The 18,822-nt window shown below is 39.7% G+C and overlaps 1 protein-coding gene across 1 annotated transcript; it reads left to right on the top strand.

The window, feature by feature from the left end:
* Positions 1–63: 63 nt before the first annotated feature.
* LOC134441785 (uncharacterized) lies at positions 64–17,966 on the top strand. Its single transcript, XM_063192192.1, has 14 exons — positions 64–390; positions 6,323–6,524; positions 6,630–6,662; positions 6,780–6,881; positions 6,977–7,191; positions 10,348–10,407; positions 10,907–11,006; positions 11,277–11,312; positions 11,421–11,468; positions 14,304–14,537; positions 15,132–15,250; positions 15,542–15,707; positions 16,218–16,302; positions 17,394–17,966. The coding sequence occupies exons 1-14, from the start codon at positions 323–325 to the stop codon at positions 17,471–17,473; spliced, it is 1,548 nt and encodes a 515-aa protein (XP_063048262.1). The 5' UTR covers positions 64–322; the 3' UTR covers positions 17,474–17,966.
* The last annotated feature ends 856 nt before the right edge of the window (positions 17,967–18,822 follow it).

Below are 18,822 nucleotides of genomic sequence, written 5' to 3'. Positions count from 1 at the left end.
ATATTATCATTTTATTTATTATCTTTTTTTAAAGAAATACAACGCATACGAAAATGAGAGGAAGGTGCAGATCTGGTCATTTCGCCTACCAAACATGATAGGCCACTAGGTGGTGGTAATAAACCTAGTACCGTGCGGTGGGGAGGAGGAGAAGAAATTCAGTGCTTACGTAATAAATGTGCGCCCGTATCACCAGGGGCCGAGGCCCGCAGAGAATGCCCGTTTTCAAGCTCCTCTTCCTCGTAGACGTTTTTTATTTTGCTCTCTTGTTTAAACTCTAAAAGTACATCCTGTATAAATAAAATAAAAAAACTGTAGGATCATGCCTGTTTCGTGTATCGCATATAACTGCACTACTAAGAAGAGAGACAACCGCGTCGGATTTCACAGGTGAGTAGACAAAACATCAACATAGTTTATGTTTACATCAAGAGGCGACAGCTCTTTGAAACTTGTGGACTACAGTATCAGTTATCTTGCTTGGAACATGAAATTTAGGGGCTTTTTCGTTTATGCCTTTCTGCATTTAGCTTTTTGGTGGAATGGTGTAATAGGCCTACAACAAAGATTTTGAAAAAGTTGTGTTGTAATGAATAGCTGGCAGAAAGCACATCAGTTTACCATAGAACCATGAGGCTATTGTGAGAAATAAATGGCCTTACTTGCATACAGTGGTGCTCATATGTTTACATACCCCAGCAGAATATACGCTTTCTCTGTGATTTCTCACAAAATATGAAGGATTACACAAAACCTTTTTTTTTCACTCATTGCTAGTGACTGACTGAAGATATTTATTAGCAATATTCTGTGTTTATTCTCTCAAAAGCATGATCACAACCCAAACTACCCAAAAGACCCTGTTCAAAAGTTTACATACCCTAGTTTCTGATGCTGAATATGACCCTGTTTAACATCAAAGACCGCTCTAAATTGTTTGTGGTAGTTGTGGATAAGGCTCTTAATGTTCTCAGATGACAAAACAGCACATTCTTCCTGGCAGAATGGTTGTTTCCTATAATACCTTTGGGTGTCTTGCTGGAACCTCACATTTGAGGTTTCCCCTGAGTGGCTCAATGATGTTGAGATCAGGAGAGTGAGATGGTCGCTCAAAAACCTTCATTTTATTCTTTCTGAAGCTAATGATGACGGGTTGATTTGGCTTTCTGTGTCGAAATATTGTCATGTTGGCACTGTTGGAATTTCAATTCAGAAATGCAATATGAGGGGTTTGGTTGGAATCAAGCCAATGGGCAAGGGAACCATTGCATTGCAATGATCATTGCAAGGGAAATTGTTCAGGAGGCATAGGACAACCAAAAAATAACTTCAGGTGAAATATAGGACAACATGAAAAAATGTTTTAAACTGTACAAGAAAGAGGCACTTGAGGAAAGATGGGCTGTTGGGGGTTGCCAGGAGAAAGCCATTACTACAAAAAAATTATTTTGCATATGATACACCAAATAGCATAGTGAGAAGCATCAGAATGCCTGTGACAAAGTCATTTGGAAAAATGAGATCAATATGGAACTTTTTTCAGCCACTATTAACAGTACCATTTGGAGAACAGTCAACGGAGCCTATGATGAAAGTTACACCATCCATTCTGTGAAACATGGTTATGGACCACTGATGTCATGGGGACATTTGAGTTACAAATGCACTACACTTTTGGTCCATACTCACAGAATGATGAATGCATTGCCCTGTGAAAAATACTGGAGGAAACTTGGCACACATCAGCCTTGAAACTGCACATGGTCCACTGTTTGGACATGCCAACATGACAATATTTCAACATAGAAAGCCAAATCAAACCATCATTAGCTTCAGAAAGAATAAAATGACGTTTTTGAGCGACCGTCTCACTCTCCCGATCTCAACATCATTGAGCCATTCAGGGGAAACCTCAAATGTGAGGTTCCAGCAAGACACCCAAAGATATTATAGGAAACAACCATTCTGCCAGGAAGAATGTGCTGTTTTGTCTTCTGAGAACATTAAGAGCCTTATCCACAACTACCACAAACAATTTAGAGCGGTCCCTGATGTTAAACAGGGCCATATTCAGCATCAGAAACTAGGGTATGTAAACTTTTGAACAGGGTCTTTTGGGTAGTTTGGGTTGTGATCATGCTTTTGAAAGAGTAAACACAGAATATTGCTAATAAATATCTTAAGCCAGTCACTAGCAATGAGTGAAAAAAAAGGTTTTGTGTAATCCTTCATATTTTGTGAGAAATCGCCAAGAAAGCGTATATTCTGCTGGGGTATGTAAACATATAAGCACCACTGTATACTGGTAGTAGGCCTAATGTGCAAGCATGTACCCATCAAGTGTAGGGGGGATGGGGGAGGTTGCCCACCTCTGGTTTTGATATCCACTTTTTATACATTTTAATCACACTTTAATTGGATTCCATTGGCATTGCTTAAAATCTGAAACATATCCCTCCCCTTCAGTTTTTTTTTTTTTTTTAATGTAAGCAGGGATTCTAAATTAACACCAGCCAACCAGCCAAATGCTGATGAAATTTCAGTTGGGTTAGTAAAAATTATCTAGCCACTTTGACCAATTAGTTAGTGTGTTTGGCCAGTAAGATTTAACAACACCTACAGGCCATTTTGGCTGGTGATGAAAAAAAGGTCATTTGAAGCGGTCTCGTGCCGAAAAGCGAGTCCCTGCCAGAACACGAGTTCCCTCATTGAAACCAATGACATTTTTTGAGAGAAAATTATACTAATTTTTGCAGAATTAATTACATAATTTATGAACTAAACATATGCTTATGAAACATTACTCGTCCTCTACTTAAAGGGACAGTTTGGTCAATTTCAACATGCAGTTGTAATGCTCACACTACCCTGGACTTGTCAGTGCCTGAGATTTTCTTTTCTTCTTCTTCAGCCGTTTCCGAGATCCTGGTCATTGTAATGGGGGCAGCTCTTTGTTTACATTTCAAAAAAACATTTTTATTTATTCCCAAAAACATCCAAAAGCTTATAAAACATCAGGAGACAACTAGCAAACGGCAGTACCTTTTGGGAAAAATATTTGGAGTTGGCCTGTGTTTCATTTTTTAGAAATGTAAACAAACGCTGCCCCCATTAGAATTGCTCATATCTCGGAAAGGGGTGGGTCGAAAAATATGGCATCACCAGGTACTGACAAGTCAAGGGTAGCGTGAGCAATACAACTGCATGTTGAAATTGACCAAACTGTCCCTTTAATATGAGCTATTTGAATGAAACCGTAACATGTGTTATGTTCTTCGATTATTTTATGGAATTAATACTGAAATTGTAACCAGCTCTTTGTAATACTTCCAGAATGAATGTAGATGCTTTATTGATAGGCTTTCCATGTTAAATTGTGTCGGATTTGTCAGCAAAAATTGGTAAAAAAAATATATATTTGGAAAAATTGGTCATAGGTTTCCATTGGTTTCAATGACGGCACTCGTGTTCTGGCAGGGACTCGCTTTTCGGCACGACAGCCCCTTCGCCTGTGTAGGACTACGGTATCAAGCAAAATTATTTAAATCCATTGGGTCATTTCACGTGAAATCAGACACTTTGAGACCCGACCGACACGGATTTCAATCATACTTGCTGTGCCTGTTAAGTAGCAAGGTAGCACCCCAGAACTGCATTTGTGTGAATCTGACACCAAACAGACTAGCGAAGGTTTACATATGAGGGTAGGACACTATGCACTCAGCCTTGATTATATCAGTCAGTGTAAGTCACAAAAAGATGTCCATGGTGTTATTTGAAAGCTCTTTTCTGACTCTACAAATTACACAAACAGCATAGAATACAACAACCCTCAGAATATGAATTATCATAAATTGAAAAATTAAAAATTGAATAGCAAAAAAACTTATATTTTAAAATGGCCGGTTCCTATTCTAAACATAGCCTACAATGTCATTAACAACACCTGAAATGCGCTGGTGTTTGGTTATTTATTCTTTTCAGAGATAATGGGACTCAAAAAATGTGGCATCATACAAATCACAGAATAATAATATGGTAATACCATAGTAATATCACAAGACAGCATGTCAATCGGAATATGTGAAGGATGGAGATGGTCCATGAGGATGCAGGAAGTTCAGTTTCACCTCTCCAGTGCTCGGCATACATTCCTCAACACATGCTAGCCACTAGTTGCCATCATATACAGCTACAACATACCCTTTGATGCTTGAACATTTAGAAAATTATTTTACTGAGCTTATTCTTTCAACCCTACCTTCTCTGAATTCTTAAAATGGTCTAGCTTCAACTTTGTCCATTGACAATGGGCAGAAGCCGTGTAGTTTTTGAGTAGGCCTACCTGGAATAGGGTGCAGGGCCCACCGGGAAAATGCCTGTTATGCCAGATGATCAGTCCAGTCCTGTCCCTGACACTACTCTATTACTATAAAGCACTTAGTGGTCCGTGGAATTTCACCTTATTTTTGACATTTTTGGGAAAATGTGTCCTGCATCAACACATTGCATAGGCATGTCACACCGCAGGAAAATGAAGTCACGCCACAGGAAATTCACTGCATTATGGCCATTTTAATCCTTTTGTATACATGACTGACATCTGAGCTCATGCTAACTTGATAATGATATTGTGTTTAATCTTAATATGTGTTTTCATTTATAAAAAAACTTTTTTTCCTTCTATAAGAGCAGTCACACCACAGGACACCATAAAATGAACCTAAGCATTGCGTGACAGAAACTGAACTGAAACAGAAATATTAAGAGGTTAATAGTCACCTTAAACTTCCACAGCACTCTCCAATAACTGAGCTACTGACTGATTAGGAGCCAGTCTTTAAGACCGTTGTAGTTGGCCTTGCAGCTGCCCATCACATTGACATACATGTCACCCCACAGGACGCAATTTGTGTTACGAAATTGAACTTGTAGTTAATATTACTGTCTTGAGTTTTTTCACATTCACATATCTTGATATAAAGTTAATATTTATGCAGTCATGCTAAATGCTTCATACATTATTCAAAATGTTGTTGGGTAATTTATATATATATTATATTCCAGGTTTCATTAATGTTACAGTCACACCGCAGGATATTTGACATATAAACCTTTACATAAATCTTAACAAAAATGTTTCTTCTCATCTAAGACTAATATGAAACATAATGTACCACATCTTCTTTCATTGACATTTGTTTTTTAAATGAAAAATAACAGTTTTGTAGGTTTTTAACCAATGTTACGAAAAAACAAGGCCCGTATGCATGCACCTTCTCACATGAACCCCAGACAACTGGCACTGTGCGGCAGCCACCAGAGCTGATGTATGACCATTTAAGTTGTGATATTGCGCTATATAAATACAGATTGTATTGTATTGTAAGAAATTTTAAATCAATTAATTAAAGTATAATGAACTAGAATGGGCACTCGGTAGAGCGCAAACCTTCGCCTACGCCACTTATTTTTTTCTGGCCATCTTCAAAGTGTGGGGCATAACATTCTCCAAATTTTTGGTGTTAGTTTCATTTAAATCGGACCGGAATATCGTAATATTAAATTTTTGGCCCAGTCTTGACCTCTTATTCAATTCAGCATGTACACGTTCTTCTGGCATATAGTGCTTGGCAAAGAAAAACGTTTTTGACCTTTTCGTGACCTTGACCTTGACCTTTGACCCAATCACTCCCAAAAAGTAATCGGTTGTTCCTTGGGTCATGACCAATCATCCCACTAAATGTCATAAAAATCGGCTCAATTGACGTTTTGACCTTTTCGTGACCTTGACCTTGACCTTTGACCCAATCACTCCCAAAAAGTAATTGATTGTTCCTTGGGTCATGACCAATCATCCCACTAAATTTCATAAAAATCGGCTCAATTTACGTTTTTGACCTTTTCGTGACCTTGACCTGGACCTTTGACCTTTGACCCAATCACTCCCAAAAAGTAATCGATTGTTCCTTGGGTCATGACCAATCATCCCACTAAATTTCATAAAAATCGGCTCAATGTACGTTTTTGACCTTTTCGTGACCTTGACCTTTGACCTTTGACCCAATCACTCCCAGAAACTAATCAATTGTCCCTTGGGTCATGGCCAATCATCCCACTAAATTTCATAAAAATCGGCTCAGTTCTGTCTGAGTTATACGAAGTACAAACAAACAAACAGACAGACAGACATATTGACAAATAAATACACGGCGGGCAAAACATAACCTTCTGGCGAAGGTAATAATAATGAATGAGGCTCTTAACTACACATTGTGACAGGTTTTTTTTTATTTTATTTTTTTTTTTATAAATTCTGCAGATTTCCACATGATAATCCCAAACTCCTCAAAATATGGATTGCCAAGTGCAGATGGAAGAACTGGGAACCATCTCCCAACACAATGATTTGTACCAAACACTTTGAGGACAAATATGTTAATTGTAATGGCCAAAGGCCACGTTTGTCAAAAGGAGCGATTCCCACCATATTTGACTTTCCTCATGGTGTTGGGCCAAAAAAGGTATAACTTACTTATTGATCAATGTTTATACTGTTTTATATATGTATCATCAAAATGCTGTTATGTTAATTCTGATGTACTACATGTTTGTGTTGTTACTTCTAGGCAGCAATTGACCCACGCAGTAGACGGGCTGCAGTAAGTAGGCTACACTGATTTGTCTTCACTTTCCTTCCATCTATACTTGGATTTGTTTTTTTTTAAACTTGTTTTTTGGGGGCTTTTCAAGTCTTAACTATTATTTTCACATGACAGGATAGGGGAAAAGAGACCGGAAGCGAGTTGGGAGAGAGAGATGGGGAAGAGCCGGCAAAGGACGTCCGTGTCGCAGACAAGAGCCCTACCCTTAGCGACACGGTAGGGTCGTTCACTTGAAATTGTGAAGGTATTTCAGAATACAAATGTGGAAAAAGCCAGGAATGTCAATGTTTCTATTAATGTCTTTCATATAGGGTGAAGAAGACGACTTTTCCCCTGAAGGGACTGAATTCAGAATAACAAGCAAAATGTTGAAGAAATATTACGCTGATCTTGGTATTAAAATGCCTGAAAAACTAGCACCAGTAAGAAACCAATGGTTAATGCAGCAGATCAACCAGAAACTACAACAGGGGACGCAGACGCAGGATGGACTTCAGACTCCCTCAACCTCAAAGAAACCTGGACCGTAAGTGGACAAGCATTACTTTAAAAAAAACAAAACAAAAAAAAACATTTTTTGTTCTTTTACGACTTTATTCGTGACAGGACAGTTGAGAGAGACAGGAAAAAGTTGGGGAGAGACCGATGAAGAAGGATCGGCGCATGACCCGGGCCGCCGGTGTAGATTCGAACCCGGGTCGCCGGTGTAGAAGCCCAGTGCCCTACCGAAATAGCCACAGCAGAGCCGCGGAGAAGCTTCACTAGTGGATTACCTGTAGCCAGGCCATGCCCCCTAGTCACCTTCGTTGTAGCTACTTATCAGGTCAACTGCAATACAAATATTGTTTCAGAGCTCCAGAGAAATCGGGGAACTCCACCCACTTTGGTGGGAACCAATCAACTTTAAGCAGCTCTGATGACCCTATTTTGTCTTAATTTTGAGCAGCTCCAACGGCCCTGGGTAGAGGCGTGTTCAAGGCAGTGACGTGGTGTAAGCTTGGGCACAGCCTTTTCTGACATCCACCAGTGGCAAACCAAGGGAGGCGGGTCAGTCATGCTGTTGGGGAAGCGTTATTTGTTAAGCACTTGGTTAGACCTAAGCAAAAATACTGAATCAGAGCAAGATCTCGCAAAACACGCCCACTCAATGCAAAAGCATGTGCTCAAGTTGGGTCTCTTAAGGGGGCGTTGTCCCCTATGTCTTCTTCTCTTTTTGAGGTGTTTGCGCACGTCTTGCGCAAAGGGGACTTCATTGATTCTCAACCTCAGGACTCCGAAGGTCTCCTAAATGGGTGTTCACCCGACATTAAGTGGATACCGGGACAGAAACAAAATGACGCTTCTTGTCAGATCAACTTTCTTTGACCTAAGTCTCGAAACAAGATTTAACCCATTGACGCCTAAGGCACCTGCAAAAAAGGGTGCTGAATGCCGGAGCCCTTTTCAAGAGAAGCTGCCCTCAGCCTATAAAGGCCTAAATATCTCAGCTTCAGAAGCACATAAAACATGCTCTAAGTTGTATTTAAACACCAAGACCCTCGTCTTTCATTAGAATGTGTTCATTCATCTCAAACAGACAGAGATTTTTGATAAAGTTGTCTCAAATCTCATGAGCCTGAATGTTGCATAATGCAGCTCCTGGCGCCAGGGCCAATGTTGCGCAATGCAACATTAGGCATCAATGAGTTAAAAGTCGACGATAATCAGGCAAGATTACATCAGTGGTTCCCAGACTAGGGGTTGGGACCCCTAGGTGGAGCTCAGACTTACTGCAGGGGTGTCATGGAGGGAAGGAACTGTTTGCATAAGACTTTGAATAAATGCTTTTTCATATAATATAATATAATCACCCAAGGAACTGGTTAGTAAGAGTGCTCAATTGTAAGTGTTAATGAAGGCATTTACTTTCCCTGTGAGTTTGACATTAAAATTAAGAAATGTTAAGGGATAAAATGAATGTTTGGCGTTTTGGAATATTCCGAGGTTGGGGTCTGGAAAATATTCCAAATGGGTGTCCCAGCAGAAAACGTTTGGAAACTACTGGATTACATCATAATAATGAACTAAATGGAATTCTATGCGTATGTTTTGGTATGGAGATGTTAGTTCAATGTCTTGGACATTTTCTTAAGAAGCCTCTTCTATTAGATGATTTACCTGGTTTACTCCAGAAATACAAACCCCAACTCCGATGAAGTTGGGACGTTTGGTAAACAGTGAATAAAATCAAAATGCTATCATTTTCAAAACATTCAATCTATTCATTAGATGGAGAATAGTGAAAAGACAACATATTAAGTGTTAAAACCGAGAAAACATATTGTTTTGGGGGACATATGTACTCATTTCTAATTTGATAAATCCAACACGTCTCAAAAGAGTTGGGACGGGGATCAGTGAAATTTAGTAAACATCCAAATAAGATAAAACAACAAAGAAGAACATTTCAAAATGAATTGTACTGACGGACAATATAGGTGTCCATGTATAAGATCATCACAGAGAGGCTGAGTCACTCAGAATTAAAGATGCAAAGGGAATAATTACCATAGTTATTACATACATTTTTGAATTCCCTTTGATTTACCACGATTGAGTGTATATAAGACATATTTTTGTTAATAAAATCATTGTATAGGTTCATGACATCATGAAATATATATTGGCTGTAGTCTCACTCTAATTCCTGGAGTGCTAGAGCTATTCAAAATTGACCATATTAAGAATGCTTAATGCATGAAAATGACACAGGGGTTTAACATTCTCCTAAGCACCTGAGCTCACTTGAAATAGACCCAGAAGACATGGGAAACTGTCCTTTGCTTACAGAAGTCAGCAGAAGTTGTAGAAGTCCATTCTTTTTGACAATAATAGAGCATTGCACATCCTGTGCTACAGTGAAAATGGACCATCCAACTTGTGTTAGTGCTAGCTTCAAAAGTCAGCCTCCATGATGGCATGCGGATGCAGTAGTGCATTGGTTAAGATGTTCTCACTCATCTGTAGAGTTAAATACAGTGCTGAATGGTATAAATGGGTTTTAAACAGCATGAAAAGCCACTCATGCATTATATTTTGAAGGGAGATATTCGATTACTGCCACATAGTAAGGTCAAATTGCATTCTCTACTATGTTTTAACAGTTTGGCTCCATCATAAGGACCAGCATGTGATAAAATGGTGGGTTTTTGGTCAAGACCTGTCACACTGTAAGCACTACAGAAAGGAAAACATTGCAAAACATGACAAGGAATACACCCACCATTTAAGCTGGTGAAATCATGTCCAAGATAGGAATTAACACTGTTTTTTATATAAAATCATCTCATTGGTTAATGTATTTAACTGTTAAGTGTTGTCTTTTGTTTTGTTTTTAGTCTTCCTCGACATTTGCTGCCATTTATTGTACCCGTCCCAACTCTTTTGAGACGTGTTGGATTTCTCAAATTAGAAATGAGTACATATGTCCCCCAAAACAATATTTTTTCTCGGTTTTAACACTTAATATGTTGTCTTTTCCCTATTCTCCATCTAATGAATAGATTGAGTGTTTTGAAAATGATAGCATTTTGATTTTATTCACTGTTTACCAAACGTCCCAACTTCATCGGAGTTGGGGTTAGTAGCTTCTTAGTATAGGTCCCATGACTTTTTTGTAACGTTGTGCTTCCTTTTCTAATAGAGCGTACAGAAAGGCTACCTTAGTACTGGAAGGTCAAACGAGACGGGCCAAGGGAGCGGAGTGAGTAGTAATAGAAGTTTTCCTTCATAAAAATGATGATGATAATAATAAAAATACCTGAAAGGTACACTGTGCAGGAAATGGTCAAAAAAGGTACTGCAAGTATGCTGCTCATTGAAACTGGGCTACCTATTGCCAAATTTGATCTTTTCATGAAAGTTTACTATGTAATAAACTATTATTTTCTAGTATGGCCCAAGTACATTTTTGCAGCTAAAAATGGCTATTTCTGGAAATCCAAAATGGCGGACCATGGAGAAGATCCCCCTTTTCATGTACGAAAAGTGCAACTTTTCCCGTCATAATGAATACTTAGAATTTGATGGTGGTGTTAAGTATTCATGAAAAAGGTAACATTAGTGAATGGGCAGCATGAATTCTGGAAATAAACAACTGAAAATCTTACACAGTGTACCTTTAAAACATGGAATTCAAAGTGCTTTAGCAGTTTGCATGACGAATACTCCTGACTCATTTTGCATCTTGCATATTTTACCAGAGACAACGTGCTGGATATCTATCCTCTTGTTGGAGACCCGACGCTGTTCAGGAGACTGATACCTGCCAGTTTTTTCCACAGCCACTACTGTCTTCCACAGGTCAATATTATTACTTTGCACGTCAGAACTGAAGCAAATTGTGATATGAAGTAAAGTTATATATGGGGGTCTTGCATATGCTGAAAAAAATAATATATTATGTTGTCAATTGTATTCTTCCTAAGTTGATGACGTCTCTGACTGACTATTGTAATTTTATAGTAGTACACACTTATTAATTTTGGTATGATTCAACACAGTAGAGATGTGTTGTCATCATGTGCTAAGAAGTTACTGACTTGACTTCCATTATAAACCTCTTTGCTGCAGTCTATGTTCTGGCCTGGTGATGCTGAGGCTAATTTTGTAAGTATTTGGTTTTTAATTGGAATTTAATCCGTTATATTCATTGGTATAACATTTAAAAGTGGGGTTAGTAGTATTAAACTAGCCACACGTCCTGCTTCCCCACAGGAGCCTACTGGAGAGGATGCAGGGTCCACATACCGGAATGTTATAAAGGTACGATCTGCCGCATTTCATCTACAGTGCCATGAGAAAGTTTGGGCACCCTTTTGGAAAATCATTACATCGGTTTATTTCTCATTGAACTTTTAAAGTAGCAACTTCATTTTAACTAAACTGTAGGGAAAGAGAAACATTTCAGCAGTGGAAGAATTTTCATAGGTGTCATAGAAAGAATTTTATGTGGATTTAGACTAAAATAGGCGAGTGCATAAATATGGGCACCCCAAAGAAGGTGTACCGTTAATATGAAGTAGAGCTCACCTTTGCAGCACAAACTGGTTTTAATGACTTTGGAATCCCTTCAGTCACCAAGACAGACATGATTGGTCATCAAAATGTTATTTATCATACAACATAGCAGACAAGGCTTGTCCTAAGTTCTGTCTTGAAGAGTGGAATATGGTGGGCTCTGAACAAACTGTAGTTAGTTGAAAATAGTTAAAAGGGAATGGCTAAATGATGGTAAGAATGGCAACAGGCACACTACAGAACACCTACATAGAATTACAAGACCATAGCTGTTGATAGTGCAGAGTTAGACATGGGTCCTTCCACGTATACTATTCACAAGGCAAAAGCTCATTGGATGGGTGACAAATAAAAAGGCTGTCCTGTGTATTCATCAGAAATAAGTTGTTAAACTTACGCAGAAAGCTTATCTGGACAAGCTAAAAGCATTTTGGGAAATCATAGTGTGGTCAGATGAGACTGAACTAGAGTTATTCGATATTAACAATGGGAGGTGGACATGGCAAAAAATGCACCCATTAATTCTATGACCTCTGGTCTAAAACACACCCTACTATAGGTCTGTGTGGATAGTATACACACTGTAAAACTTATTACAAGTAAGGGCCTCACTAATTATTTTCAAATAGCATATTTTCTAAAGAATGTTCAAGTGTCAGTCACAAAATTAGAGCTGAGCAGAGTTTGGACTTTCCAGCAGGACAGTGTTTGCACTGCACTGATCAAAATTCAACAATGAGTTAATGCAAAACAACAAGTGCAATGTCTTGAAATGATCTTACCAATCTTGAGATATCGCCATCATTGAAAAATAATGAATTTATTTGAACCAGGATGTCTAAACAAGACAGCTGAGTAACCTGACTGAATTAGAGGGGTTTTGGATAGAATCATTGGCAACTATTCAGTAGCACCAGGCAGTTGGAACTTGTCTTCTTGTATAGCAAGAATCCAAAGGCTATTAGATCAGCAAAGGTGAGCTCTACTTCATATTAATGGTATACCTTCTTTGGGGTGCCCATATTTATGCACACGCATATTTTTGTTTAAATCCACATACAATTCTTTCTATAACACCTATGAAAATTCTTCCACTGCTGAAATGTTTCTCTTTCCCTACAGTTTAACATATGTTAAAAGGAAGTTGCTACTTTAAAAGCTCAACGAGAAATAAACCGATGTAATGATTTTCCAAAAGGGTGCCCAAACTTTCTCATGGCACTGTATGTATTAAAAGAAGCCAGTGCACGTCAGTCACTCACAATTTTTGTCAGAAGGGTATGCTCTTAATACCCACAATACAAACGTACATTTCTAAAGTGTCTCTTTTACTGTATCCAAAGTGACTGGACGCCGTTTGGTATAGCCCTGCTCTGTGTGTGTGTGTGTGTATGGGGGGGGGGTTATCCACTAAGCTCGATCGTGATGGCACATTGCCGCGCAGTCTGGGCAGCGGACATGCACACGTTGCCATTTCACTGCATTCTGGTTAAAATGTTCTAACCAGAATGCATCATCATGCACTGCCCTGAAGAAGGCACTCATGCCGCTACGCGTGGGCCTTGTTTTTAATATGTCAATGTAGGACCTGTCACATTAATAAAGACATTTTAATTTGGAGTGCCTTAGTCAGAGAATTTATTCTCATTTTTTTGATCCCAGAATGCATCATAATTTTGCATTGCACTTGCGTCCTGCTCAGTCGGCACAGCACTGCTTCATCACGAACGAGCCCAGTGTTAGGGCTGGAGACATGGCTGTGTGATGGCCTGATTGTCATCGACTTTCAAATCTCTTCAAGACTTGGTCTGACCAAGAGCATAACAATTAGCATTTCCCAAACAGCATGGTTGACACGCTTCCCTTGGTTTGCTACTTGTTGTTTGCTTCCAGACAAAGTGGGAGGGATTCCCGTTTTTTCTGGAGGTCAGAAACTATATTTGTATTGCTCGTGGCCTGACAAGAAGCAATGCTTGAGGTGTTGCATCACAAGGAGGGCGCGGCCTGGCTAGCTGTGTGATGGCAAGGAGCGTTTTGATTGGCCATAGCATTTGCCAAGGCTGCGCAGAGGCCATGTGCAACATAATGACAAGCCCTTTCTGAACCATGTGATTCCAGATTTAACTTTTTATGTTATAGTCTGGCTGGCCAGCCTACTTTTTAATTCTGTTTTTTAGCACAAAGCTGTTCTTTCCACGTGCTGGTGGTGGTCGTCATCATGACCAGGGCTCCAAATAAACACCCTCTAACCGGCCAAATATTGGTGAAAATTCAGTTGGCTGGTAGAAAAGGAAAGGTACCAGCTACTGACTGACAGTGAGTGTGTGTGTGTGGCTAATTAGCTAGTGATGAAAAAGGTCAATTTAAAAAAAAGTTAATACAGGGGACACAGTGGCTCTATGAGCTACGACGCCGTACCTTACCTTTGCCGATCCTCCCCCATCCCCATCCCCCCACCCATTTGTTTCCTGTCTCTCTCGCTGTCCTATCTCAAATAAAGGCCTAAAAGACCAAAGAATATCTTTTTTTTTATAAAGACCTAATTCTAGTCCTGATCATGGCCATATCCACTTTCCTCAGGTCAACAGGAGGTGGGAGTGGCTGGCGTTGGATTTCCGAGGCCCGCTGCCAGACAGCCTCCACCGCGACCGCTACATCATGACCGTCAGCGACTACCACTCCAAGTGGGTGGAGGCGTTTCCCGTGAAGGACGTGGTGAGCAAGGAGGTAGCCGGGCTAGTGTGTGACCTCTGTGCCCAGTTTGGCTACCCGGCGAGGATCCTCACACGCCTGACCAAGAAAGACACCCAGAAAGTGAGTCAGTGGGAAAGTGTTCTGGTTCACTGTCTGGCTGTGAGCACAACACACTTTCATTTCATTACATTACACTTAGCTGACGCTTTTATCCAAAGGGACTTGTGGTTATTTTAAGTACAGGGTATTGGTTACAGTCCCTGGAACAGTGTGGGGTTAGCGTGACTGTAATTATTACTAGTTACTATTACTATAGCTCATTTTTGTCTGTATTTGGCTGGTTGGCAGGTGCCCATACATATAAACACTAGATATAAACACTAGTTGAATTTGCCTTGTCAACAATTAATGACAGCGTAAAACTTCTATCGTCAGTGAGATCTTGCGATGTCATCACAAGGCCACAAGCAGAAGGGAGGATGGGAAATTATTTAGATATTGAAAAGTACCCAATGTCAAACTGACACTACTTCCTGTTCAAGGTTTTGAAGATATTCAAGGCACTCTTCTTCTTCGTTGAAAAGCTTTTATTAAACTGAGCTTGTTCATGGTAGAACTGATTAAAATTAAATGTTTCCGCCTGCAATGGCCTTCATCCGGGCTTTAAAAAAACGACTTCCTGTTCACCTCTATCTACTCTTCGCTTCTTTCCAGCTGAATGACTTCATCCGTAATCGGTTGTCCAACGACGGTGTGAAGTTTGAGGGTAATTTGCTGGTGCAGCATCGCCAAACTGCTGACTTGGACTTTGTCACAGAGTGCTCCATTAGCAGGTATGCAGAAAACGCCAGGCTAGAATTGTCATGCATGATGTCCATGGTTTTTCTGCCAAGGTTCAAAGTTGTAAATTGATTTTGGATACCTGATTGTCATTCAGTTATTGACCACAGCTTCTACGTATACTTAGGGATACTTTTGTTATAATCTCATGCATGAGGCTCAGCAAGTAACATTAATGTATAATATCACACTAATAAGCAAATATAAATGTTAATTCATGAATATCGTTGTAATTTAAAATATTCCTAATTCAAGACTCTCTCCCCCCCTTCCTCTTGAAACAGGATGGTGTCTGAGCTGATGAAGGAGCATCCTAAGGACTGGAATATCTTCTTGCCCGGATACATAACGCGATACTGCTGCAAAGAGCATCCTACAACTAAGAAAAGCCCCTTCGCTCAAATGTACCTCAAACAACCCAAGCCCATTACCACTCCCAGAACTGCACCAGTAAGGGATGACAGTACTGATCTGTTTTCATAATAATAACAATAAAATAAATGTTTTACAACGTGTTTTTAAATTCATAAAGATGCTTTACAGATGGCTTAATGACTCCATGTTCGATTTAGTCATCTCAAAGCAGGGGACATATAGTACATGATGCGTCAATTGTGTTCTGTTGTGTGGTGAAAACGGTTTCCTACTGTCATTAACTGTAATCAGTGCTCTAAATTAACACTAGCCAACCAGCCAAATGCTGGTGAAATGTCAGTTTGGCTGGTAGAAAAGACCAACTTACTAGCCACTTTGACCCATTAGTGAGTATGTGTTTGGCTGGTAAGATCAATATCTACTAGCCATTTTGGCTGGTGATGAAAAAGGTTAATTTAGAGCCATGACTGTAATTAATTATTATAATTAATTACATATAATTATAATTATAGTTATATAATTATTAATTAACTTGGAATAGCGAAAGTTAATTATTGATGCATTCCACTCATTCTCTCTCTGCAGGAGGGCGCTGTTGAAAAGAGTTCCTTTGTCATTGACCTGTCAGGAAAGTCAGACGACAAAGATGATCAGTCGGCACAGCCTGAAGGTGAGCGGTGTATTGTTTCGATAGAGATTGGCGCAGTAGAGGGAGAAAAACGTGTTTACTTGCTTGTCATGATCAATGATATTATGATGATATATTCTGTACTATAGACATTAGACAGACTACCAGTGTACAGTGCAGATAATTGGTTCTCAACCTTTTTGAACAAACGCCCCCTTGAACTTGTCAAAAGCCTCCCAACGCCCCCTTGACCTCATCATAATTCTGCCAATGCCCCAAATTGACCCCTTTAGAGTTTGTAAACAGACATGACGTAATTTGGCTGCGTACGCATCGCTGCCTCAGACCATGCTCCGTTCACTTGTACAGAGTCTCCACAGGTGTTTTTTCAGAAATAAGATAACGGATGCTCACGCTGACTTCAGATATGCAGTGGACACCACAGACACGGGCATTCCTGCCGATGTCCTCAGTCCAGTCAGTAGTTTAATGTCTTGTAACAACAAACATCTCCTATGCTTCTGGAACAGCCTCCCCCCTCTCAAAATAGCATAACAAGTGTACTTTTCGGAATATCTATTTTTTATCAACGTACATGCTTCACAACGGCAGTTTTTCTCTCTTTAGTGTCTGCACTGTCTGTTCGTGTGTGTGTGTTCACAGCCAGTTTTACATACAGCCTCCCCACTCCCTATTTTTCCCCATGCCTGCACTTCACCTAGTGGCTGCTGTCGAGAGAGCGCAGCCCATTTTTTTTTTAACGGAGTTTGCACTCCACCGTTGGTGGCCCTAGAGTGTGGTACCAGCCAGAAGAGTGGAGTCTCTCATCACACCCTTAAAACATCTCTGGTGTGATTGAGTCACCAATGCGCACGCATTCATGAGGATGTTGATTCTGAACGGGTCAATTGTACTGAAAAATAAAATGCACTAATGCAACTCAATGGTAACTAAGCCGTGCCCCCTCTCAGCGGTGTCCTTCTCAACGCCCCCCTAGGGCTCCCCAACGCCCCCTGTGGGGCCTGTACCGCCCCCGTTGAGAAGCACTAGTAGTCTATAATACCAACTACGTAAGACTGTGTGCGTTTCAACTTATTTTGCATTCTTAAATGAAAGCATTACATTTTTTTCAGCGGCTGACCAGATCCACCTCGATGAGACAACTGGGGGCCTTCCAAATGGAGATGCTCAGGAAACCTCCCCAACCGCATGATGTTCTCGACCGCAGCTTAACTCGTTGGCAACATGACCACACCAATACTTGTACATTTGGATTGACTGCATTCATTCATTCAATTAGTTATCTTCAGTTCTGTTCATCAATTCAGAATTTTGATTGTGAGGAAACGTTGTTCATACAGTAGAGTATTTATTTAGTGTAGTAACTGAGAGGAGTGCATCATTCTGGCTCCATAGGCCATACAGTAGATTAGTAGACCACAGTATATGTGAATATACTTGAAAGTTAGCCTTCTATGCTGTGTCTGCGCTTCTTCTTTGAAGCATTGACATTTTTTTTGTTTTGGTTTCTCTAACGCCGAAGATACTAAAACCAAATTGTAGCATTGTTGCATTGATGCTTTTCTTTGTCATACAAGGACGTAAACTGAATGTAATATAAAGACCATTTTTTTGTTTGCTGCTGTACATGCTTAAAAATTGACATTGTACATTTTGTAAAAAATAAAGAATCTCCCAGAAATATCTGAATGTTTCACTTTCCTTTTCACAGTAAAAAATCAGCATGGGAAATGACTTGTGTTGGAGCAAAGATGTGTTTTCAATGTCATGGGGGGGCTACCTACTAACACAACCGGTTGTAACGTTGGAACCTCTCTACTACTACCTCTGTGCATTTGACTTGTAGTTGTCCATACATTTTACCATTGGTGTTCTACAGAACTAAAATACCATTATTGCAGTCGTAGACACAATTGCTGGAGGCTGCCAGATTTATTTTGTGTGCAGCATCTGATATATAGGCTACATGTTTTCATCTGGTGTGGTCATTATCCTCCTGACTACCAGCAGTTCATTTTTGTCCTCTCTAGAGGACATTTGTAAACCGCAATATCTCCCACCCCATACATACTACTGCGCTAACTCCCAATGGTCTTTAAAGAGGACATTCAGAGCTTTCCAATGATACCATGTGTGTAGGGGTGGGGTTTCGGGAACTTTCTATTTCTTTGCAAGGAAAATGGTGTCCATTAAAAATAGGCCGCTTTTGGCCAAAGGGAAAGTAAATGCATAATACTTTAAAGTGGGCAATCATTGTCTTAAAACATCATCTTTATATGTTATTTCAATCTCTTCAGAGCACAATTAAACCATTTCTAAATTAATGTAACATTATTTAATTCCCAAATTTAGGCGTTAAAGAAATGTCCTCTATAATGGACATTGGTAGTGACATCTTCCATTTTGTTAGTATTTTTCTAGTCAGAAAGTCAGTATCAGAATCAGAAGGAGAGACACTTCACAGCACATTATTGATAAATAATCCTAGATGTGATGTTTGAGGAAGATGCTGAAGATTCAGAGACCTCTTAGGATTCATTT

The sequence above is a fragment of the Engraulis encrasicolus genome, chromosome 2 (assembly GCF_034702125.1).
Source record: "Engraulis encrasicolus isolate BLACKSEA-1 chromosome 2, IST_EnEncr_1.0, whole genome shotgun sequence".
Lineage (NCBI taxonomy): Eukaryota > Metazoa > Chordata > Actinopteri > Clupeiformes > Engraulidae > Engraulis > Engraulis encrasicolus.
Note: the sequence above shows the minus strand (reverse complement) of the source record. Positions and strands in the feature narration are given on the sequence as shown.